The sequence below is a fragment of the Megalops cyprinoides genome, chromosome 20 (genome assembly GCF_013368585.1).
Source record: "Megalops cyprinoides isolate fMegCyp1 chromosome 20, fMegCyp1.pri, whole genome shotgun sequence".
NCBI lineage: Eukaryota > Metazoa > Chordata > Actinopteri > Elopiformes > Megalopidae > Megalops > Megalops cyprinoides.
In genome coordinates this window covers 8,932,357-8,959,375 of record NC_050602.1, presented here as the reverse complement: position 1 = coordinate 8,959,375, position 27,019 = coordinate 8,932,357, and the positions used below count along the sequence as shown (strand labels likewise).

At 45.7% G+C, this 27,019-nt stretch overlaps 1 protein-coding gene across 5 annotated transcripts in view; it reads right to left on the bottom strand.

Moving 5' to 3' along the window:
* The window catches only part of rasal2 (RAS protein activator like 2), a 116,790-nt gene that overhangs the window by 50,772 nt on the left and 38,999 nt on the right, over window positions 1–27,019 (bottom strand). For 3 of the 5 annotated variants that reach the window (XM_036553798.1, XM_036553799.1, XM_036553797.1), the window contains exons 2-3: window positions 19,022–19,149; window positions 15,523–15,649 (exon numbers count right to left, since the gene is read on the bottom strand). In XM_036553798.1, coding sequence (XP_036409691.1) covers window positions 15,523–15,649; window positions 19,022–19,149 — 255 coding nt within the window. Of the gene's footprint in view, window positions 1–2,647; window positions 2,664–8,036; window positions 8,281–15,522; window positions 15,650–19,021; window positions 19,150–27,019 lie in introns of those variants that run through there. The other 2 variants (XM_036553801.1, XM_036553800.1) reach the window with 2 other exon arrangements.

Below are 27,019 nucleotides of genomic sequence, written 5' to 3'. Positions count from 1 at the left end.
TTACCATGTCAACTGTGTGCTACCACAGTGGGAGCTTTTACGTTAAGCGAGACTCGCACACAAATTCATGTTGGACATATTACATTTCATTTGCTTTCCAATTCCAAGAGTTTACAAATTATCCTTTCATACAGCTGGATATTTGCTGAGGCAATTCAGGTTAAGCAAGAACGGCAATGCCCCGCCTGAGAATGAAACCGGCAACTCTTGGTTTACGTGCTCTGTTCCTGATTCCGCTACACTGCTGCCCACATGTGGCCTACACAGAATACTCTTGGTAGCATCTGTGAAACTTAAGCAGACTGTACAGTACTTCACTATGCATGAATCATGACATTCATACCTATATACCTGGGGAATGTTGACCAAATTCAATGTGTTCAAAGCCAATATATATGAAGGGAAATAGGATGTAGGAATACACTTTGGCTGGAAAAGGATTTGCATCGATACAGGGTGCAGTTTAAAGTATCGGTTCTGTTCATCCATCCAAGCAATACGCGACTCCTTGGTGTAAGATTCCCGTGTTGAATTTTCAATTGCTTTTTGACTGAACGACTGACAGGCTTATAAAGTCTCATGTTTCCTTTCTGGAAGGTGATATTAATGCACGCAAGTAAATGAACAGCGCGGTAAATGTGCAGTTAAATGTTAGGCTGCGCTAATGATAGCATTAGGCCTGCTTATTTAATGCTTGCACTCAGCACATTGGGTCTGCCTCTGTTCAGCTCTGTCCCCTGCCCTGAGCAAGGGCGTGTACCACATAAATGAGAAATTGTAATGATCTGCCTGGATTTAGCTTCTGTACTCCTTTCCATACAATAGGAGAAAAAAATTCCATACAATTTATTTTCCATGCAAAAAAAGCAAAGCATTGGACCAGGACTGGTTCTGTTAATCCATAAGCCTGGGAATGGGGCCAGTTCAATAGCGTACTGCTGTTTATGAATAATTAATCTACACCATCCATTCCTGATATCAGATATCACCATTTATGGGTAGGGGGCTGCTGAGGTGAAAACAAGATCAAATCGTCAAAGATTTTCAGCGTACAGAAAGTGGACAAAAATGCTGACTCCAGCCGTTTCAAATGTTAAAGACCCGGGGTGGCTTTTAATGACAAAACAGCGCGTTGTTTCGAAATCAGCAACGTGGTAAATAAGCAGATGGAGTGGAATATAGATTTTGGCTGCCCCCTGGGCAAATATGTCTGTTAAGTCTGACAATAAGTAACGCGACTCTGCAGAGAGTATATAAAAGATAACGACTGCATGTACTCCATTCAGAGGAGCTTGCATCATATAGGAAATACACATAAAGCCAGTCATAGACTTTTTTCTGTGTTGTGGTTCATCAATCACAGATCAGCATTGGTGATGCGATTCCCAGTGGGGTTCATAAAGTCAGGTATTGCTCGCACTGCATGAGGGCTCCACATTAACCAATCTCCGATACTAATGAAACTACAAGCCGGTTCAGCATACCCATAATCACTTAAAGATCGTCTGAGCTAGCAAGGTCAGCATACCAATAACCATTTATATATCGTTCTGGCTAGCATGTTCAGTGTGCCCACAATCAACTTATAGATCATTTGAGCTAGCCAGTACAACATATCCATAATCATTTCTAGATCATTTTAGCCAGCAAGTTCAGCAAGCTCATAACCACTTACAGATTATTTTAGCTAGCAAGTTCAGCATATTCAATGACTTACAGATCATTTTAGATAGTTATCAATTATACCTCCTTCACTTATATATTGAAATTTTTAGACTTTTAAAATAACATATTGTCTGTATCATTTGACTTTTTTTTGCTCAAGCTAACCCAACAGAAGCAAGGATGCAATAACATTAGCCGAACAATTTGCTGCACTTTTAACCACAAAATAACACCAAGGCCAACCATTCATATTTCAGACAAGACTGAAATTACAGATAACTCCTTTTATATTCCACTAAACAGCAAATAACTTTCAGTGAACATTTGCAGAAACACAACAGTCCAGGTTCTTGTTTGACCTCGAAAGTAATCTTGTTAGTTATTTGGTATTTTAAGTAACTGAAAAATGGAGTAAAATTAAAAATTTTAGCAACTAAGTGTTTTAAAAGCAGGCTGGGGTGTTGAGTAAAACACATTGTAATGGACTCAAACACTGACATGCTTATGACTGTAGGCTTGTTACAACATGTTAAACAAAATGTGCACCCAATATGAATCAATGAATTCTCTTTTAACAGGACAGAAATGGTTTCAAAATTGCTAGTCCCAGCCCTGTACAAAATACTCACCAAACCGCCTTTAACAAAGCTCTCAAAAGCCAGTGAAATTAAGCCTAAAACACAGCCTTCTGGGAACTAGCCCACATTCACTACACGGAGGCAGAACGTCCTCTTTTTTAAGTCTGAAAAATGGATATTCCAAATTTATGATTTACAATTTGTTCATCAAAAAGGTTGTCAAAAGTGTTTTAGTGTAGTATTAGTCTGAATCATGAATAGCCGTACTTGTTTCATGGAGATGTCTAACCTTAGCCACAGATCTGAAAGAAAAACAACTTGAGGAAAAAGGTCAAGAAATAAACACTCTTTAAAGTCTGGTAAGCCTGTGATGTGTTTGCCTCAGCTCAGCGATCCTGTCATACCTGCGGAGCCTCGAGGTGCATCTGATACTGAGGGAACATTTTGTTTCTAAAATGATCGCTATTTTATCCATTAGCTGGAGTGCCAGTGCTTTAGCGAGCCACAGATCAATGTACGGGTGTGTGTGTGTGTGTGTGCCACGTCCCAGCCACTGAACCGCTACCACCCCCAGAGATAACCCTCCTATCTCAGCTGAGAACTCTGAGCTTAAGGGATTTAGAATGGAAATGAATGAGAAAAAAAGAAAACAATATTCCGGTTCGTCCCTGTTTTTTCTGCCGCTGTCGCAATACTGCCTATCACCGTGCAGACTGTGGCATGTTCCACATCCTGAAACCTCCAACCCTGAAAATGGTCTACTGCTCCTTCTGCAAGACTATCACAGCTTTTCTACATGTCAACACACTGTCAGTTCAGCGCGTTCCACATTAAAAACCCTGCCTCCGCCATTGTTGAAGCTCACAGTGCTGTGATTCACTTGTTTGATTCTCGAAGAGAGACAGTCTTAACACAGAACATCCGCAGTCAGTGCAGGAATGCAGATAGCCCTAGAGACCTCCTTTTACTAATCCAAACCTCCTCGATGGAAGATGGAAGGAACTCTGGGGCTGAATATCTGATGATAATAGAATGCCCAAGCTATTATGGCCTTTTCTCTAGATTACATTCAAGCCGGACTATTCCCATACCATTTCCAATAACTTGGCTGGCATATAAAGTGGCCTTATAGTAGGCTTATGGGCTGTAAAGCAAGCTATGGATGTTTTACATACTTCCAGGTTTAAATGCACTGCACTGTTTACTGCATAAGGGACATGAAGTGCACGGCTTACGAGGTACAGTTGACACTGCCGAAACCTTTATTCAGCCCTGTTTGAGTAAACAAACTTAGGTAAATACCACTGAATACAAACTGCTATATTATGCTTCAACAAGATAATTTACATAATTTAAAACACAGTTCAAGGCAGATAATACTGTATAGACATAATGAAAAAGCGTTCCCAGTAAGTTTCCAAAATATTCTTAGAGTAATTATTGTGGAATCTGACAGCCTTTGTTTTTTTTTTAATAAACATGCCCCACATGTAATTAGAGCAGAGGACTCGTTTCCCTGCTTGACAGATTGTGTAGTTTAACCCTTCTGGAGTCATCTTTAACGAGGCATTGATTTCTGAAAGGACCAGAGGCAGAATCAATTGTTTAACTGGATTTGTAGGAACAGATGCATCATGCGGATTTTGGGGGAGTGGTGTGGCGATTTAGAGCTGGCGGCTGTGTGTCTCCCCTGCGACTCTGGAGCGTAAAACGGCAACACACTTTGACCTTGACACACTGAGCTACATACACGCTGGAAAGATACAATGACTGTTAAAAAAAAAAAAAAGTTACTGATCAATCAGAGCGACATCCTGCTTCTGATTGGATGAGAGCAAGAGAGAGGGAGCATGTCCCACAATCCCATGGTCTAATCATTAAAAATGTGTAAAAATGCTGAGCTAGACAAATGCGCATGTGTGTGTGCAAGCACGCATGCACGCACACACACACGTACACATACACACCTAATAAGCCTACCAATTGTTTAAACGATTTCAGCTGACCGATTGGGGAAAATGTATCACTGAAATTTACAACAGTCCAAAGTTCCAACCTAACCCCAATGATTTCTGATAAGTGAATGAGTAAAAATAAGTGTGCCAGTCCAACTGAGGAGCAGTAATTGAATTGCACAAATAGCTGAGGGACTGACATTTCATACTGGGGTTGGGTGAAGCCTGGCAGCTCCAAAAGAAATCGATTTGCAAACAGACCATCTAATGCAGTCATGACGGGGAATGTGATCCTACCTCGAGTCAAAGAGTCCCAATAAGAGTGACTTTGTTAACCCATTCATCCCCTCATCACCATTGCTCACACTGTCTGTCACTTTGCAATAAGGTGTGTATGTGTTTATCTGTGTGTACGCCCGTGTGTGAGTGCGTATGCGTGTGCGTGAGTGTGTGTGAGAGAGAGAGAGAGAGAGAGAGAAAGAGAAAGAGAGTTCCTAAACAGGCCAGGTGGCATTCCTGGCCAAAAGACCCCTCTCTGTCCAGCAGGAAGAAAATTTTCCATTGTTTTAGCACCAGAGAACATCCCAAAACAGTAATTAAGTGACTCAAATATTTTCCATCACAGCAGATTCTGTAAGGTGTAAATGTGCTTTGAGGTCACAGGAAGAACATGCCAGTCTTTCTGGAGAGAGTACCCTGAACACTGATCCAAGATAAGCTTTCCCTAGCTGAATACTCACTTCAACCATTAAGAGCTAAAACACAGAAATGATGCTGGACTAGCAAGGTCCAGTGGAGCTGTCAAACAAGATTGAAAATTATGCTGAAACTGAATGCTGAAAATTTTATGCACAGAAAACAACCTAGGAGCAACAATCCTTCATGTAAGCAAAATTTCGCTGAAAATATGCTGAAGAAATTTTTTTATTTAATTACCAGTCGGTAATGCAGAGTACAGCTACCACAGAATTTAAATTTATGCCTTTATTCCTTTTAAAAAAATGACTCACTAGGGACCTTTGAATAGCTAGCATTGTTGCACATAGCTAACAAAACCCGCATGAAATACATTTATGTTCACACAAATAGCCGAGATCACCAACATTAATTTGTTAATGCTTGTTTAATTTGCTGAGACAGATGTCTCTAAAACAGATTTATGACAAACAGCTAAGCAATGTTCTCACAAAAAGAAAGATAAATTACTTAGAGTGGGAATACACCCAAATGCCCAATCACACTCTGACAATCTAGCTATTTAATAATACCCAAATTTAATTAAAAATAAATCCCTTCCTCTTAACACCAGTGTCTGTGTGGTGGGTGTTCTGGCGCGAAATGGCTGTTGTGCATTACCCAGGTGATCGGTGATCTTTGCTACACCTCATGCAATCAGCTAATTTAGGTCTTCATACAAGGGCAAATCACACCATGGGCCTCCTACATAACGCCTTAATGCATTTGTTGTCTTGGGTTCTTTCTGATTAACATTAGTGCTTTGTCTCACAGTTTTCTTTGAACGTGTTCATTTATATTCATATTCGATCTTCCGGAACATTTAGGGCTGGCCATCTGAAAACTAAATCAAGGGACAGTCAGCACTTCACCAAAGAAAAAAAACAAACTAAATGTAAACATCCTCAGATAAGCTGGCAGGGGAACACGACAAGTTTTGGTGACAAAAATACCTTGACCACGAGAAGAAAAATACCTATAAATTGGGCTGAAGCACTGGAATAAGAAAAACAACTTGATAAAATATGCAACTAGAACAAGCTAATCAGTGCTGAGAGACAGAGCTAATAAATGAGGCTCTAAATATCTGACCTCATTTTAGAATACCCCAAACAAACCTTGAAGACATTAGTCTTTCAGCAGTCTAGTCTCTGAAGACTGCCATGTGTACAGTTATGCCTTCATCTACCAACAAAATCATTATCTTAGATTATTAGAGCTATAATCATGGGCCTGCTTTTTCACAGATCTTCTCTCAGATGCAGCTCACGCATAAGGATTATATCAGGATGCTAACAACAAAAAGTTGTCAAACTTATACAGCTCAAAAGCACGATCCACGAGGGGAGAGGAATTGCCTTTATTTTTGGCTAAATGCAGATACAAGGCAAATGTTTACCCCCTCAAGTCCTCAGAACACCACACTAGCCAAAACCCCTGTGACCTTGGTGTTTCTGTCAATAAACACAATGCAGAAACCCAGCTGAGCCTGGGGTGGGTGACTTGACATACCCCACAGCTGTTCCCTGACACCTCTCACTCCCTTTATCCTGTCACTAACCACATTCAGTCATCATGTGAATGGGGCCTGTTAGCCAAGCCTCTTACTGTCAAAAGGCCCGAAGGAATGTGTACATTGATACCTTTACCAGCTGATAAGCCAGGTACAAAAACTATTTCTGGAATGGAGCGTGGTGACAGAACCAGTTCCATTTGGATGTGACAAAACAATGATGTTATCTGGGCGGCTGGCTGCCGTGGCCTCCAGCCCCTTGTTTTCTCACAGTGACTCATCCTCCTTTTGTCACCTGTTTAGACTTTTTCCCCACAATGACTGAGACCTGCTTGGCAACAAATTGTGCTCAAAGTTGATTCACCTGGCTCCTGTTCTTCAAACATTCTTCTGGCACACAACATAAATTTGTATGCATTACATGATAGCTCAATGAAAATATTCAATATTTAATTATGGTGGTGGCTGCATTTGAACCTAATTAGAAATAATTTGCTGATTAAACACCACTTGAAACAAAGTCAATGCATTGATAGTTTCATTGTAAACAGTAAAGGGTACAGTATCCCTTTATTAGGGAAGCAAACGTAGCCTATTACATGAATTTGATGGCGTTGAAGAAGGGAATATGGAAAAATACTCCGGATAATGAACCTTTGAATCCTGGTGTGGGGAAGGGGAATAGATTCAAGCCTAGTACAATCCATTATTGTATTAAAATCCGTCATACCCAATGCATTTTACTTGTGTTACATGAACGAAAATCGCCCCATTAAACAGCGCGCAGTTTTCGCCTATAAAATATCATTGCTGTTAACAAATCTGGCGCAGCCGAAATCCAAAAACAAAATGACAGCTGGCAAATGCCAACCGAATACACGCCATGCGTCCGTTAGGGATATTCACTGACATTTTCCGGAACAGATTGCCACCAAGAACTGTCGGACGACATTTTCCAATATAGGTTAACGGGAGAAAAAAGAGCAAATGGCCAGCTGTGCTTGTAGGCAAGAGCTCAAACGCGGACTCCCTGGGCAGGACCGTTGGTTTAAAAATTCGCAACGAACCGAAAACTACACGTTTAAGTCGTCGTCCCCCCCGCCAGCAGCGGGTCGGGCTTTATCCCAGAGAAGGACAACCAACTGACCAGAGAGTTTGAATTCCACGTGACGTCAATCAAAATGTGTCAATGAACAAAACGTTCCCTGTCGGTTTAAATGTCAACGCCAGAACAACAAAGCTGAAAACTGTTACTCTGCTATTTGCACATGCTGTAACCGCGCTGAGTTTGCGGCGCGTTTCATTTTGGGGATCGTGTCCTTAATTTAAACGTCACTCAGTCAAAAGTTTCACCACAAATAATGGCACCTCCTGCATTTCCAAGTTTCAGTCGCTCCAAGCGCGACATTTCAAGAGCTCGGTGTTATTATGGGGACAAAGTCTTTTATTGGAAGAGTGGTGCAAGATCGAAAGCTGACCAACAAATTGCCAACGTGTAGCTGTGTTAGGGGTGCACAAAAAATCCGTTGGAATGATTCAAGGATCGGGTGCACAAAGATCAATCGGAATGATTCAAGGAAAATGCCTTACCTATAAACTCCATGTTTTAAAATCCCGTATCCACATTACTTCCACGCAGACTGAGAAGCAACGAGATCCTCACATCGTCCTTGCGTTCACTGTCTGTCTCTCTCTTCGCCGGTCTCTTTCGCTTCACCCCGAGACACTTAGGAATGCAGAAAAGCTTGAGCCCAAGCCAGTCAAACCCACTCAGCTTTTCTCTTTTCTATTGCTCCATTGAAAGGAGCATAACAATAGCAGCCCTCTATCTCCGAGTCCGTCCACACACACACACACACACACACACACACACACACACACACACACACACAAGGCGCGTGCAACGTTCCCGGGGAACTGCTCTTCAACATGAGCCGCGCGCTCGATCAACAGGAGGTCGCTTCCCCTCGAAAGCCCTTCAACTGTTACTTCTGCCCGAAGTCTTATTTTAAACTCCTGTTTTAAACACTCTACACAGTGGCCGTTTTCGACAAAACTTAAGACAAAGACCGTTTTTGGACACAACTCGCACGTTAATGCGAGCGATTCCACAATCCAAAGCACCATCTTCAATGTGATACGGTCACATCTTATTTTTTTTTTTATCTGTAATCTGATTTGTTTTTTCCTTAGCTGAAAGTAAATCGGTTAGTAAGAGCTGGCAACAGTGGATATTTAAGCGTAATAACAGTGTAGGCAATGGATGATCTCTCTGTGTATTGTTAGTGAAATATCAGTGGACACATAGTATCCATGAAAACGTGCTTTTGTTTATGTCGTCCGCAGTCCTAACTTTACTCAAAAAGTCTATCAAAGGACGACTGTTTACAAATATGTGCCCAGCCGTGTCGTTGCGTAATATCTCTGGCTGCAGGTTTCGGCAATCATTCCATGACAACTGGCGAGCGGAGTTCATTAAAAAATGCAGGCAGGCCTGCGTGGATGTTACATCACTGTAATACTCACAGTACGCCAAATATACAAAAGTGGTTGGGGAAAAAAAGCTTTTGAAAAAGAAAAAAAAATCTGAATGAGGCACACAATCGAATGCTGAAAAAAAGTAGTCCATTATAAACTTGAGCCGAAAGCTTTTAATACCATGATCTCCATCTTTCGGAAATAACACGGTCAATTTCATCTACTTTCATTCACATGCTACGTACTGTACTCATCGGTTTCACGTTAATTCTGTGCATTGGGTCAAAATTGAGCTTTTTTGTTGTTGTTCAGTAAGCATTGTAATCGTGTTATTCCATTCCATTACTCTGCGTATCTCGCATTACTGATTGTTACCGTACCTGCATGGCTGGATGATGGGTACATTTTGTTACTTCATTCATTGCACATTCATTTATACAGTGAATTCCTGTTCACATGAATTAAAAAGCCAGCCAATCCAAATGATACAGGAGTAAATATATTCCATTATTCACCCATTCTCTTTCTCTTTACCACACACACACACACACACATATACACACACACACACACATACACACACACACACACACACACACCTAAGCTAGGGAACATTACATACCAGTAGTAATAAACCAGCATATCCCTCCTATATCCCCTTTTCAGACAGCACACAGAGAATATACAGTCCCAGACCCTAGCTTCTCATTCAGAAATGCCCAGCATAGCTTCCCAAAGATCTGATAATCCATCTTAACCGCAAGGAGCGATCACGGCCACCCGAAACAACCAGAGAGACCTCTGCAGTTGTGTCATCCTGGATCTGATAATGCAGTGCAGCTCTGAGTGCCCTGATCCCGTCAGCCTGAAACCCAATTACCAAAGCAGTGCCGGTGAAACCTGGCGCCAGCGTACCACCACACAAAGTCAACATCCCGCGTGCAGTCCAGCACTGATTCTCCCAGTGGATGTGGGAAAGCAACTGATGTTAGAACCTACCATTTAAGCAACTGAGTAACTCAAACTATCCAAAATGCAATCTCGGGCGCCTACAGACCACAACCGCATTTGCCGATCCCAGGAGGGACAGAAACTGTCATATTTAAATGTTTCCTGGACACAAGGGCAACAGTGATAATTTGATTACCCACAATGCACCCTGTTTGGTTCCCAGCGGCTGGTTGGTTTGACTATGTGGACTGCAGTGGCCTGTATTTCTCGGAAACCTGAGCAGGTACACCCACAGATTTTTGACTGTGACCAGATATTCAGCTCCACTGTTCTTTCCACCCTCTATCTAGGAGGGTCTGTGTGTATTGCTGCTGTCTGCATGCTATGCTGCCTAAGCATGTTCTGTTTTAGGCCACTCCCCTTCATGAACCTTCACAACAAGCCAACAAACATCAGCGACGGCAGAGACAGAATTCTCGATTTGACGTGCATCAGAGCAACTACCCCGGCTGTCCGTATATAGAAAATCTGTGGCACGTCTGTAGTGAATTGGCTGGGCCTGCACACAACTGGAGCTCACGCAGTTTCCCTCTTACAAGGGCATTGAGTAATGCTGCTCCACTCAACGGGGCTTCTGAAGCAGCAATGTGGTGTCACGGTGAAGGAGCTGGGCTTGTACCCCAAGGTTTTAAGTTCCATTCCTAGGTGAGGAGGCGGTGTTGTGTCCTTCAGCAAGGTGCTTCACCTGAAATGTCTCCATAAATATCCAGCTGTATCAACAGCGAAATGTGTAAAAATGTAAGGGTGTCTGCTAAAACAATATATAATGGTATATAATGGGGGGTTTATGAGGGGGTGACATGCAAGTTCAGGAAGCTGAGGCACACTTTATACAGTAAACCCTACACCATACTTACGCTCACGGCAAAAGCAGACACTGCACATCAAGCAGACACTACACATCGACCTTTGACCTGTTGTCTCAATACCTTGTGGTTGTGATCAAAGTTTCCGAATCATTTCTTAGAAACACCTGACACGTCACAGGCTGGGAAAGCTTGCAGAGAGGTGCCGGATGCCAATGCTGCAAAGCTGAAAGGAGGACATTTCTCTTCAAAGCGCCATCAGAACACTGCGGTGTTACAGGAGGCCCTTTTAAGCTTGAGAGTGTGGGCGCACTGCAGAACACTCCTTACGCTGTGACATCAGTTGACTTCTTAAGATTTCTTCAACTCACTATTTTTTTTTAAATTTTATTATTAATGTATTTATTTGTCATTATTATTCCTGCCGACTCCGAATGAGGGTTATGGCTTACATCCGCTAAAATTAGAGCACCCATACTTGACTTCAGGGCTGAGTGAAGGGATCCCTATGCATTATGGGAAGTGCTTTGAGAACACATGTACTGTGCTGTACATGCTGCTTTGTTCAGTTTCAGTGAGCTCCCCTCCATGCATAAAGGATGCTGGGATACATCAGGTGAGGAAGAATGCCTATGTGACATGCACTGTCTTCCATAAACGTCATTTCTAAGGAAGCAGAAGCATTCATTCTTTGAGAGAGCACTGGGCAGCTAACCCAGCAGGTGGAGAACTCCTGAAGTACAGAATATTGACTTTAGCAGAGAAAAATCAGGGGTTTCAGGTTTTGCCTCATATGCTCCTCATCAAGGGGATTTTTACTGCTGCATTTAAAAAGTGCAACAGTAGCTGTCGTATAGTTCATTTGATGGATGATCCTCTAGTGATGTAGGGAAGCAACACGCAGAACCCTTAATGTTGAGTTTAGGCCAGAAATCCATCAGGGGTTTCTCTGCAGTAAGTCAGTTTTTCTGTGTCAAGGGGGTCTCATAAATAATAATCAGTGCTCCATCACAAGCTCTGTTCCTTAAATACGACCAACAGTGACGGTAAATGAATAAGCAGAGGCTTAACTGTGTGGGGCGCAAAACGCTGGCCGCTTACTAAGTACAAGGGTGAAAAGCAGACACGTTATATGATGAAATATTTCCATGACTGAGATATGAAAAATGGACAGGGGCGTCATAACTCATGAGGGAGGGGCAGGGGGAAAGGAAGAAGTCAAAATTAGGACATTTCCATGAGTGATGTTAGGGGCTGTTGTGAAACCCCACGGAAAGCGCTGAAGGATTATCCCATCGTCTCGGCAACCCTTGGAATGTAGGGGGGAAGACCCAAGGGGGATGATTCAGGCAGCGGTCTCAGTGACCAATTGGTAGTCATCAAACCATTTTGAGCAATGATCTTATAATCAGTGTCAGAACCCTCTGAGAACAACACACAAAATGGTGTAGAGAGACCAGTGCTAAAAGCTTGCATGGCAGTGCAGTATGACAGCATGTTTTTCTTAGAAAGAAATTCAGTCCAGTCACAAATGATGAATGTCTTTATGTTGTTCAACAAAGGGTTTTTCTGAGTGACTGTCTTCCCCTGCCTTTTTATTGTCGGCTGGCCATTTTGAGCTTCTTTGTTGGTATTCTTACAGTTTCCTTTGGTTTGGCTCATCAGTGTACAAAATCGTGTTACACACATGCATGAAGTAAAGTTTATTCCCACTGAATCGCTCAAGAGGCCGGCTGGACTCAAAACAGTTTCTTTCCATGCTTCTAAATGTCCGCAGAGAGAGACAGTTAGCACGGAAAATAATTCCAGTATTGCTCATTGAGCCTGCCTGTCAGCCAGCGCTGAGCGCAGATTAACATATAAATAACCCTTCTTCCCTGGCTGCGACTGAGGAGGTTTGAATGCAGACCAGATTAAGAGGGTCATTGGATGAATGACTCCCTCGGTCACAGGGCCTGTCCATCTTTCGCCCGCCAACCACTGCCACAATAGGCCGGTTGAAGACCCCCGCCCTGCTCCCGTGACCCCCCCTCCCCTCTGTGAAGATCCACAGGCACTGGGAGACCCTTGCTCCGAGGGCACGTCGGACCCCCTGTACGTGAGCCCCGTCCGAAGCCCGGCCGGGACAAACCCACGCCACTCCCCCCTCCAAAGGGTCAGGCCTTCTTCTGGGCTCAAAGAGATGGATCAACATTGGAGGGTTTTGTCTGAGGCTTTGCATTCCTGCTCACTCCTACTCTCTCAGGCATCTGGAACGGCCTCCTCGGTGTTGCGCTGAAGACCTCGGCTTATGCAGCACCACCGCCTCGCCTCTGTCTGCCAGGTGGGTCAAGCAGGTCAGCTCTGCTGCCTCTCCGCCAATCACACTGCGATGGGAGTCCACTGCACTCTCAGGGTGAACAGAGTGGGTTAACAGCTCTGTGTGTGTGTGTGTGTGTGTGTGTGTGTGTGTGTGTGTGTGTGTGTGTGTGTGTGCACGTGCGTGCTTTGGTGGCAAGAATGAGGCGGCAGCTGGGGATCCAGGATCCCACTCCCACCCTTCAGTTCAGTCCATGCAGCAGAGAATTCAGTCAAAATGCAGGAGTACCGATTCCACCCTTGCCATCAGAACACTGACTCCACCCTCAGAGGAAGCACTGATTCCACCTCTTTCGTTGTGAAATTCTGCAGCTCAATCCTAATTTTGCAACACTGACACAGCATCGAGCCGCGAATCCTATGTGTAACGGTGTGAAATGTAATTGCTGATGTAATTTGTTAATTAAGCACCCAGTGCCAGAACGTGGCAACCATTTTCACCTTTCCTGACAGGGGAGAGTCAGTGCATATTAACTACTTTGCCTGAAAACGCGAAACCGTTTCACAAAATCCAACAAGGCAAGCATGTGTAGGCATAGGTCTAACATAACCTCATACATATGCCTTTCAAAAATAATGTAAACCACTTTCTTTATTGCCTCTGCCATCATTGTGACATAGCAGCAGGGTTATGAGGGATAGACAGTGAAGGCAGAACCTATGCGATCCATTCAGTCAGATAAACAGAACTGCTGCACCAGATAATGCTTTTTATGCTGCTGGGTCATATTTTCAGCAAAGCCCATGGCAACAAAATACTGTACGAAGAGAGCAGAAAATATTTCCGCATGACACTGCCCTTACTCACATTCTACTTAGCAAGCCCAGAGAGCATGATTTAGACATGCATTGTTAAGGTTAGAACATACAGTATAATTGCAGCCCTGATTTAGCACAAGCGATAACAGTTATGAGTTTGCCCACGTTCTTGTCACGCATCCAGTGAAACAGGTTGGTTCAACATTTTAGATTTTAGATTTTATAACGTGCCAGGTGCTCATGAGCAATGATAGGTGCTCTTGCAGGTGCCTCTGAGCTGCGAGTCAAATCCCAAAATTTCAGCATGAGCTGACCAGACACGGAGGGCCACTAGCGACCACTGAAAAATGACAGCTCAACAAAAAAAGCTGCATCTCTGTTGTTATGCTACAAGAAGCAGCCAAACTGCCGTAAAAGGCGAGAGGCACAACAGCAAAAAAAAAAAAAATGTGTGAACAAGGCCAAGGCGCACATTGGACAGGAGCAGGAACCGAGGAGAACACAGAGTGTGTTTATCTAGCCCATTCGCGGGGGCCGCGCTACCGTGGCAAGCAACAGAAGCATGCTAAGCGGAGCAAAACGGTGGGACGGCTTGGTACAGTGGAAACTGTGGAAATTGATTTGCACGCGCCAGAGTTACGCTCTGGACTTCAATCCCTCGGAGCAAGCTAACAAGAAAACGGCAGGCTTCTGCGCACTTGGCTAATAATCATAAACCCGTCCTGAGGAGGCGAATTCCTTCATTTCCAAACTCATTCGGAGTGTCGATCCTGCCTCCGCTGATTCCACATTGACATACTCCTGTGGTTGGTGGACCCACACCACACTCACTTGGAATTATACTACCACATTTCATTCTATTTCTAAGTCCCTTTGTCTGTGTTATGAACTCTGACAGGATACCATGCATACCAATCAGCAGCATCAATGTTCGCAATCAGTGAAAATCCTACATGTGACTGGATTCCACCACTGCCCCTGAAGCCAGAAGCCGCTGCACCTGAGCACTGACCAATGACACACAGGAAGCGCTGTTACTATACTTCCTGTACAGTGCCAAGTTTGGACACACCTGATTAAGATAATGGGAAACATGCATTCAAAGAAATTTTGATCTAAAGACTTTATGCTTAAATGTTTGAAATTTGTTTCTTAGACAAATATAAATAGTAATGCTAAAGCCTATGTATGGATTTCTTTAAAAAAAAAAAAATGTCTGGCTTATTTTTCAGAATCTACAAGATAATTTAGATTTGTTTTGGTCACTGAATAACTCCATTTGTGTTATTTGATCATTTTGATGTCTTATTCTAGATTATTCTAAAATGTGGAAAATAGTTAATAAAGACAAATCTTTCTACGAGCAGGTGTATCCTAACTTTTGACTGGTACTGTATGTGTTTTCATTAAAAGCCAGCTAATGCAACACAAACAGATCAGCATTAATTCCGTTGCGTTTGAGCGTCTGCTCAAGCACTGGTGATATAGCAGATAAACACATCTTATTTAATCATGAATTATTAATGATTATTTAATTCCCTCATTTTATCCAGACTCAAAATCCCACAGAGGAAGAAGACTCCCTCTCGCAGCCACAAAGTCCCAGACAGCTGGAGTAGGGTTCCTACATGCCAAAGGATTATCTGCAGCCGGCTCATTCGTACCCAGCTTGGTGGCGCCCTCTGCCTGGTAGTCGGGGAACTGTCCCTCGGAGGGCACGCTGACGGTCCGTCGCAGGCTCCTGCCCTTGGACGACTCCGTGGGGCTCTCATGAATCACCTCCACCGGCATCTGTGAACGGGGGGGGGGGAGAGACGTCAGGGGGGTGACCGGCGACCAGGACACATTAGGCGAGAGCAGGAACATCAGTGTTTTTCCCTCCTGTAGAGCGTAACTTCCACAATTCAATTTGGAGCATTAAAACGAAAATCGTCCCCAACCCAATTACCTCAAAAATGATTTGGGCCCTCTCTGAGCCTTTTTGTCCCCTCCGCGCTTTAACGCGCACAGCGAATCGGACGAGCCTTGTCCGAAGTCACCTCGAGAAGAGTTCGCCGCCGCTGCGTGACGCACGCTTTAGCGAGCCTGTCCCCCTCTGCCCCGCGGTGACATCCCACAAACAGCTTTGTTTTTCCGAGCGAACACAGCGGCCCATTCTAGCGCCCGTACCTTCTCCATCACGCCCTGATTGGAGCTGGCACCTGTGCCAGGCACAGGCAGGGCTTACGCACACTGCCTCCTCTGTGAGAGGTAGAGCTCTGCCACGCTTTCTCTCCTGATTGTTTTCGAACAGTCTGAAGTTGGGGCCCCACCCTGGCTCTTAAATTAGAGCCTGAAGACAGTGGCTTTATTTCAGATAGGAGCATTAGACTCAGCAGAAGGGTATTATCGTGTTTGTGAGGATAACAAGTTTATGTGACATTTTTACAGCTCTTTTTAGGTCTTCTTTTAGGCGATTAGGTGAGTATGCAATGCAGCTACTGGGTGACTCATCTTTCCCATTCCCCAAACAGCATCACTCCCCAACACAGCATCGCTCCCCACACACACACACACACACACACACACACACACACACACACACACACACACACACAGCATCACTCCCCAACACAGCATCGCTCCCCTCACACACACAGCATCACTCCCCACACACACACACACACACACACACACACACACACACACACACACACACACACACACACAGCTTCACTCCCCACACACACACAGCATCACTCCCCACACACACACACACACACACATACACACACACAGCATCACTCCCCACACACACACACACACACATACACACACACAGCATCACTCCCCACACACACACACAGCATCACTCCCCACACACACACACACACACATACACACACACAGCATCACTCCCCACACACACACAGCATCACTCCCCAACACAGCATCACTCCCCACACACACACACAGCATCACTCCCCACACACACACATACACACAGCATCGCTCCCCACACACACACACACACACACACACACACACACACACACACAGCATCACTCCCCACACACACACACACACATAGCATCGCTCCCCACACACACACACACACACACACACACACACACGCACACACACACGCACACACACACACACACACACAGCATCACTCCTCACACACTACATCACTCCTCACACACTACATCACTCCCCACACACGACATCACTCCTCAGGAAGACCCACAATTTTACGGGCTGGGACCTCCACTCCTTCACGGACAGAATTGTTTACTAAGGTATCTGATAACATCATAAAGCAGGGCTGGAAATGCCTTAAGAGTAAAGCTATAAACTCTGAGGCACTTCTGCTGTTGTGCAAAGTTTTAATAAGATGCAGCGGACGCTTGTCATGTTTTATTCGCTCTTTAATCTGGTAACACTCAACCAACCCATCTCATTGCACAGACACAATTCTGCAGCAGCTTTCCTACAACACTATTTGATTATTACAGTGCGTGCGAGCCAGGAAGCTGGACTTGTCAGGCTGCGATTCACACACTGAGGTATGGAAGGAGAACCAGTCATTATCTCGAGACCAAACCACGCTCCCACCATTACACCCCCACAAACAGTGTGTCGGAATGCCGCCGTGGTCAGCCAGCGGTGTGGCTCTCAGACAGCGCATCCTCACAGTCCTTTGTGCAAGTCCTCTGCATCCATTTACGGTTGTTCCAGTCCAAGGTTACAACACTCAATGTTAAAGCGAGACTGCACTGACACCGTGATACCACCAATCACCCACACAACAGCAGCTGCAAGCTGCCCATAAGAGCTGATCTAGGACCAGTTCTGTGCTCTAGCTTATAAATGGTTAATGTTTGAATTGTGGTTGGGGAATCTGGCCCTAGATCAGCAACTTACGGGCAACTTCTGCCTTGAGCACAATAACAAGGCATGTGAAAGACGGTTGGAGGCAAAGGAGGAGCCCTAGACCCTCTGATCACCCTGGGATCTGCTAATAGCTCCAGGACTGTGATTTTAGCAGGAGGGAGGCAGGCTTTGATCAAAACCAGCTGAGATGCTTACCTTGCACTGTTCTACTGCAGGTCCCTGTGATTGTAAGAATATATTCATCCAAAAGGGAAAATTCTTAACTAAAAATTTAAAGGATGCTGAAGTCTTTGGTTTGACACAGCTGCATGTTTAGATATTTAGATAGTTTTGTATATTTATTGAGCTTGTTTTACAATGCTACTGGAAAATAACACCTAGGACAAACTCTATTGATTTCTTATAATAATCTCCACAGATGTCAGCCTCTAATAAGGTACAGTTTGAAAGATCACATTTATGTTTTATTAATTTTCTTTTCAGAAACAGGCCTTTCAGAGAGCCAGCCTCATTCAATCCTCCACAAATCTCTCCCAGTAGACAAACAGGCTCAGCTGAACTCACTAACCCTCAAATCCTGAGTCTCACTCAACCCCCAAATCCTGAGACTCGCTTGCACTCAAATCCTGATACTCACGCTCAAATCCTGAGACCCACTCACCGTAAAATCCTGAGACTTGCCCACCCTAAAATTCCAAGACCCGCTCACCCTCAGAGTATGAGACTCGTGCATGCTCAAATCCTGAGACCCGCTCACTGTAAAATCCTGAGACTTGCTCACCCTAACATTCCAAGAGCCGCTCACCCTCAGATCATGAGACTCGCTCACACTCACATCCTGAGACTCACTCACGCTTAAATCCTGAGACTCGGTCACCCTCAGATCCTGAGACCCTCCCACACCCAAATCCTGAGACTCACTCACACTCAAATCATGAGACTCGCTCACACTCAAATCCTGAGACTCGCTCACACTCAAATCCTGAGACTCGCTCACCCTCAAATCCTGAGACTCGCTCACACTCACATCCTGAGACTCGCTCACACTTGCATCCTGAGACTCACTCACACTCACATCCTGAGACTCACTCGCAGTTAAATCCTGAAATCTACTTGCACTCAAATCCTGAGACTCACTCATACTCACATCCTGAGACTCACTCTCAGATCTTTCCCACTGGGGACAGGGAATTAGAGAGAGCCACCTCTTCTCTGTCCCAGAGGAGAAATGGGCTAACTGGCTCCACTCTCACCTCCCATCTGTCCCAGTAGGAACGCTGCACTCACCTCTTCCTCCTTGTTGAGCAGGATGAGCTGGCTGTCTGTTAGGATGCAGTACTTCCTGTCCCACATGCTGGTGTCCGAGTAGGGGGACTGACCGCAGGACAGCCGGTGCGTTGGCGGGCCCTTCACATCTGCAAGGAGAGGGGCAGAGAGACACCTCAGAGGGGACCAGCAGGGCACAGGGACCCACAGGAAAGGACAGCACTGTTTTCTCTCCAGCTTGCTAGGAGACAGACCTCCTGCTATACTCTCTGCTGCTTTCAGTCTCCTGACTGGGACCAACTAGACACCGAGGTACAAAACAGGCACTAATAAAGCTGGCACCTTAATTCCCAAACTTAATTCCTCCTCTTGGGCAAACCAATTGTGTCCTAGCCAGGAGAATGGGCCTTTTATTCCCCAGTTTGCTTTAGGTCAGCAGCTGGTCTCTAAATAGATGGGGGAGGACACAGATGTACTGTATTGTTAATGTGACTGAGAAAAGGACTCTCCCCTCAGATGGAAATTTCATTAAGTGTAATTCAGCTGGGACTGTGAGGACCACACTTAAATGACCACTGATCACTTTCAGCCACTAGAGGGCAGCGTCATCCAAGGATGACAGTCCCCACCCACAGCAACAAACTCTACTTATATATTTCACAGACAGATTGTCTCCACCTGAAATATGCGTGTGTGGGGTGATTTTAAAACAGCATACACTAAAACAGATACAAATCCACAAACTATCATCAAACAAATAATGATCATAAATAAAAGCAACCAAACTATATATTTTGATGTTACGCCTGCCCTGCTGACAAATTTTAAAATATTCCATAGAACTTCTAATTCGTTAGAAAACCGCACCGGATTAGATTTTTTTTATGGTAAGTATTTAAAATGTATTTTTAAGAAACTATTCCTATACACAAGAAGCTCAGACCAATTATTTGAAAAAAATATCATTTTAAAGAAAAAAAATTGTTCGACAAGCAATTATGTCGAGTCATTTGCGGACATCAACCTGCAAAGTTGTTCCACTTTTATCATGCAGATCATAAAACTTTGACCGTCTGTTGACAGATAATGTATCAGAGCCCGTGTGTAGACAGGCAGTATCGGGCAGGCTCCTTTATGTCTGAGGCAGTGACCTTCCAAAGCGCTGCGGTAAATCACCGTCCCGTCCGCCTCATTACCCCTCAAATACATAGCGCCTCCGCTCGCCCGCCCGAGCGCCGGGATAGGAGAGGAATGAAACCTGTCACATTATAAAACGTAATGCAGACACCCCTCCTCCCTTCCGAAGAGCGCCGGTTTTAGCCGTTAAACCGCCCGGCCGTTCAGAAGGCTACGCGCTATCATGCCTCTCTGCTGATAGCGGGGTTCATTAGCCACCATTCGCAGCAGTGCGCGGTTGTCGGCTACGTCCGACGTGCTGGATAAGCCATTTTCACGCTCGGGTTATTCCGGTTACTGCTCATTAGTCTCTGAGAAATTCCACATGTGCGTGATCTGCATCTGCCTGCGAGACCGTCCCCCCCTCCCCAAACAACACCCATCCATCTAACATGAGCCTTTTCATAGCAGCTCATACAATGATTGTGAAAGGACCTTCATTATGACCAGGGTGGGTGAAGTTGAGAATTCGCGGAGAAGAATTCCATTTATTTTAACTAGATATTCAGCTTCAGATTTCCCCCTGTCCTCCTCATAGGTGTTTCTGGTTGGCAACGGGTGCTTTCTGTGTAGGATAATTAAATCAGGCCCTTCTGATTCACTCTTCATTTGCATCTCAATTATATTAATATCAATTCACAACGTACTTTTAATTGACTTCATTTCTTACGTATCATTAAAAGGTATGGGCTTGTGATGGCTCTAGCTTGCTAGCTAGCACAACTCACAGGCATCAATGAATTATAGCAAGCTAATGTCATTTTGTGTGCAGTATTCACTAATAACTGCAGTTCATTAGGTAATTTGGATAGCTAGCTATGTATAAAAATACTAGTACAGAATGACTGGTGAGTCTGAAAATGTACCTAACTGGCTGGTTTTCTAATTTTTTTTATATTTATATAACAATTTATCAATTGTTAATATGGCAGTTTCACAATAACTTAGCCATCATGCTAGCTACCTAGTTATGAATGTTGCTTATTCTGATGTAAAATTCTGCACTGCAATGGATGTAGGAGTGGGAGTCAGAGGGACACAAGTAAATTTTGCCGTTAGGCCAGTGCTGCCTGCATTCCTGTGCTGATTGCGGATGTTCTGTTATAGACCTTGTCCCTTCAAGAATGTTCACAATGCCTCAAAAAAATCAGAAAACATGTTGCTTCAACAATGACAAGGACAGAATTTTCAATGTGGAATGTACAAAACTGATAATCTAGCCCGTACATTGACAGTCTGTGGGTGTAGTGTCTGTAGTGCCGGGGTCACGAGCCCCTTGACCTAAGAGACTATCTGTACAGATTTTCTATACACTGAACAGTCAGGACAGTGTGCTTCACATTCAAAGTCCTATCTGTCTCTACCACTGCTGAAATTGTAAGTGTTCTGATCTTCTGTTTCATTATGAACAATCTTGAAGGCATGTGGTCAACAAAAGAACATCCCCAGTGAGCACAGCAACTCAGATAGTACCATAAACTCCCATAAATCACTAAGCGGAACCTCCTAGTCAGAGTGCGGAGGGAATGCAGTCTATATCTGGGACATATTGTCATAATATAGAACAGTCTATGTACCAGTGATCCCACCATGGGCATGCAGATCTACGTAGAAGACCGTCACTGTCTCCAGAGCAGTGGGTGACCGGAGCAGCTGAGCGGTCTCTCCGAGAGGAGCTATTCCGGCCGCTTTATTTACGACACCCCGCATGCCGCGCTTCAGTGTGGCCCGGGGACTCCAGGCCCCTGCGACCACCTGCCGGCTGTACTTCAGCCTCAGAGGTAAACCCAGGCCTCAGAGTCAAGATACACTCCTCACTGCAGAGTTAGAGGGAGGTCTGCCCATATTTCCACACTAACAGGGAAGAGTCAGAGGGAGGTCCATCCTTCTACAGCCACACAAACAGAGAAGAGACGGGAGGAGAATCAAAGGCTTGTTCGCCCCCCCCCCCAAACACCAAGAAAAGATAATCCGCCTCCTTCCAACGCCATTTGGGACTATGCCACACACATTTCTTTCCGAGGTCAGAAAAAGATGTGAGAGGGGCGGATTTGTACAGGGCGCTCTGAATGGGCTGAATGTATTCACTGCTAATGTTGGCCATATGGCGGGGCTGCCTCCTCCGCTGTTGTGCTGTGTTTGGTAACATGTGCAAGAAGACTTGGCCTGCTGAAGCTTGTGAAATAATTAGAGAAAGCCCAAGGCTCGGACCAAGTCGGCCCCTCTCTCTCTCTCTCCGAGTGTTGATATGAAGGGAGAGAGGGGAAACGAACGTTCTGACTTGCACGGGTTCAATCTGCAAAGCCTGAGGACTCGGAGCTGATTTTATCTTTAAAGGTCTCATCTTCCTCAGTGATTTTCACTTCAAAAGTCAGAAGGGACAATAATTTGGTTGGACACAACTAAAACAGCCACATTTCTAAAAACTTCTCTTTTATGCAGCGTGTGAAATGGTAAGAGTTGTAATACAGTGTGTGATGGAATTAGCAGGACAGAAATAGAGGGCCAAAAATGGCAGTGCTGCAATACAGCATCTGAAATACAACATATGAAACAATAGGGCTGAAATACAATGTGCAAAATGGCAGGACTGAAACAGCCTTTGAAATCGCAACCCTGAAATGCTGTGTCTGAAATGGCAATGCTCAAAAACTGCATCTGAAACACAGCTTGTGAAACGGCAGAAATGAAATGCACTGTGTGAAAAATGGAAAGCACTTAAATGACAGGGCATGTGTACAGTATGAGACATGTCGGGGCTGAAATAGTTTCTGAAATGGCACTGCTGAAATAGAGAGTCTGAAATAGCTGGGCTGAAATGCAGTATGCGAAATGGCAGCACCGAAATACAGCGTGGGAAACGGCATGGTGTCTGAACTGAATGTAAATGATCTCAGACTTGTGAGCAAAAGAGGACCAGGACAAGCTCTTTGAACGTTGAGTGGAATTCCAGGGCCTCTGAGCAGAAAATTATTCAGACTGAGTATGCAGCACAGTGCAACACTAATCATATTCAGGCCTGGATAGACCTGCCAGAATATGTTGACCTGGGCCAGTCAATGCTGCTGAACCCGCTCTAGTCCGGACTAATCTCTAGAGTCTAGTCTACACTAAATTCTACATTCTGTACCATCTAACCTGCGCGGCTACACTACAGTCCACGTCCTGGACCACCTAACCTGCCAGTCTATAACAAGTCCACATCATGGCTCAACTACAGCCCTAATCTGCAGTCCACATCAACCACACTGCAGCCCCGTGTTTATCCACGGCTGATGTTGAAGGGTGTCCTTGGGGAAGCACAGCGATTGCATCACTCTCCAGAGGGAAGGCGTTTAAGCAACATGGCTTACTGGGAGGATCCTCCCATCAGGATCCTGGGTTAGACGAGGCGGTATTGCAACCAAAACAGCTGAGGATCCCAGCTATGGTGACCTGAGCCTCTGCGCTTCTAATCCTGGGTGGGGCACTGTTGTTGTGCCCTTGGGCAAGGCCTGGGGCCGAAAATACGCCGCTGAACCTTTGAACAATCAAAACCGAAAACTATTAGCACTCAAATAATTACACATACAAGTGTACTTCATTATGCTATCAACATACTATATACTGATACTGATATGAGTGATACTACCCTCTAAAGCTCAAAAATAATCACTGATGATTAACATTGATCAAGACCTCTGTGATGAATCAACACAAGGTGCCTTGCCTGTCAGAATGGCCACTTAGAACAGTGACAGTGTGCACCTTCTACCTATGGGCTAACAGGACTTAATGCCCTTCTATGCACCAACAGATCCCAGCCTCTGCGCCTACAGTCCTCTCACACTCAAACAAACTTTCCAAGTCACGGATTTAACACCCGCAAGATGTTCCTGGAGGGAACGTTCTGAAAAAAGTCAACACGCAGAACAGCAAGTCTTTCCAAAACTGTCCGCTTGGAATGCTTGTCGGGGGGGGGGGGGACGACATCTAAGCAGCGTGTTTACCGACTTGTGTTCCTCCACCTGAGTGGACGCGTAACAGTACAGACATTTTTAAGAGCCGCACAGCAGGGGGGGGGGGGGGGGGGGGCGCTCCAGACAGAAACACACACATACACCCCCCCCACCACCTCCCAAAATCAGAAAGAACACGGCCTGCCCTCCTCCTGCGGCCGTCGCGGGGGCATTAATCCGGCCGGCATGTCCGGAATGCGGGGAACTCCTGGCATGTTCACTATTCGCCGGGCTGCTCCCCGCCTGGCGGTCCTTGCGGCCTGATCGAGTTCCGAGCCCAGAGACCAGAGCAGCCGCCTGCACTCCGTCTGCATCCGCTCGCCTACTGATAAGCACTGCAGAAGTGTGGAAGCCTACAAGCGCCTGTCACCTGCCTTTTATTTGGCCGCGGGTGCGCCAGCGTGACGATGAGCTGACACTGAAACAACACAGACACCTCACAGCCCCCTCCGCCCGCCCCTGGGTTTCCCCGGGGTGGTGCGAACTGGGGTCGTTCACCTCCATGACCCCCATGGGATCGCTTCTGACAACCTCTGACCCTGCCACACCCTCCGTCAGAGTCTCAGATGTGACTCTTCTCACGTGGCCTGGGGAGAGCCAATCCGGACACAGCTCTGAACAGAGGCCCCGCCCCACAGGGAAGTGAGAGCGGCATCTCTGTAGAGCCAGTCCCCGTATGACCGCGAGTGGACGTGACGCTTTTTATTTGACTGCATGGAAATAACCCCCCCGTAACGCCCACATGCTAAAATGAGAGTTTAACTCACTGTGCCTCACACGCACAAACACACACCCACCTCAGCATTTTCTTCCTGAATCAATGATTATGGCAATGCGGGTCTTTCACAGAAGGAGATTTCTACATATGAGGCAGAATACAGACACCACTAAAAGGACTTTCTGATTTGGCACAAGCACTGTGTACGCGAATTAGCCTGTCCTCCCGGTGGGTGTTTCAGAGCGGCCTCGCTACGGTTTCTGCTCGACTTCGCTGGACGGGAGAACAAGCTAAGGTTTTGTGTACGGAAGCCCCCACCCCCCCCAAACAACACAGCTTGCTGTGCGCCACGAGCGAAACATACCAGCCCGTTCGCCTGATCAAAACACAATGACGAGTAAGAGAACAAAGAGGCACAGTCTGCGCACCAGGCGGAGGGAGGGTTCTGATGCAATGTTGTCGGAGCGTAACGCGGCTACACCGTCCGTCGTCTGTATCGCCGCAAATCCATCACCTTTCACACACACACACACACACGCCATTCAGCAGCACACACAGGCGCGCCTTTGATCCGGCCCCGCCTGGGAGAAAGAAAAAAAAAATTGTTTTTACAATCGCTGTCATGTTCAGCCTAGAAGACGTGCAACAAATCCCGATTCACGTCTGTCGCGTTTGAAGAGAGGATTGCAACACAGACTGCATTGTTCCTCTTTCTGATCAGCTGTCCTTGCGCTGTAATCGTCTGGCCTACGGTAAGGGCCTTGGTGCATACGGCATACAGACCGTTGCGACCTTGATTTGCAATGACGGAGAGAATGGTTCTAATGCGTTTAGTGCCTGACACACGCCGCCGTTGCCCCCTGGACTATGGCTGTTAAGTGCTGAGGCGGGGCACTGCGGAGTCGTGACGGAGCGGTAATGCAGGCACAGAGGGTGCTCTGTCCTTCCCCGCGCGGACTTCCGTTAAACAGGCCGAGGCCGCGAGGTGCGGCTCCGTCCCTGCGGGAGGGGCTTTCACGGCTCCGCCGGGATCGTAAACCACAACCGCGGTTGTGTTCCTGACGACCGTGGTAGCTGTAAAAAGGCAAGCTCCCAGGCGGGGCCCTGTCTGAAACACAAGCGCAGGTGTGTTCTCGATGACCGTGGTAGACATAAAAAGGCAGATTCCCAGGGAGTTCCTGTATCAAACGGAATCATGGTTGTGTTCCTATTGACTTTGGTAGCTGTAAAAGCTAAGCTTCCAGACAGGATCTGGTCACAAAAAGAACCGTGGTTGTGTTCCTGGCGACTGTGGTAGCTGTAAAAGGTAGACACTCATGTGAGGCCCCAGCACAAACAGAACAGTTGTGTTTCTGATGACTGTGGCAAAAGGCTCCCCACAGAAGAGGCCCCGGAGCTCAGTGTCAAAAACTGTTTACTGTTTGCCGTGCGAACCAAGCTTGCTAAGGCGCACTCGCTGAATTCAACCCCAAACAAAAGCCGTAATTTGAGTCTAGCACTGAAGATAAGAAGAAGAAAAAACACTACTTCCAAAGACCACAGCGTACAAGCAACAGGTTCTCACAATGCTAGTATAAATGGGTTTTGTGTGCAAATGTATAATCAGCCTGTCACTCTGAGGGAATTCAGAGACTGTTAATAACATTGAGAGATCTTTGTCTCTGTGTTTCTTCCTCTTCCTGCTGAATGGCTCCAGTGACAACCGCTGGTGTCAGACACATTATTACCCACATAAGCACAAAAGTTACAACAATAAGTAAACAGTCACTGAGAACCAAAGCAATGGGTCTCACTGGTAATGAACACCAATACATGCCTGCTTTGCCCAGAACTGTTTTTAGGCTGAACATGGAGGGACAGAGCTTCCAGTGTTAAGTTACAGAGTCATATCCGCTCTCATCACTGCTGATGGAGTATATGGCACATTCTTTCCACGTTTAGTGGGCAGATGAGCAATTGGCTTGGACACACACCAGCACGGCTTTGGGGGTTTTGGGTGGTGGGTGGTGTGTGCGCTTGACTGCTCACGTCCCCATGTGCTGTGTGGTGAGGGACGGAGTCCTCCGTGAAGCTCGGGTGGAATGCCGGCCGCTGGGGGCGTGGCCCGCCACCTGTCTGCCACGGGGG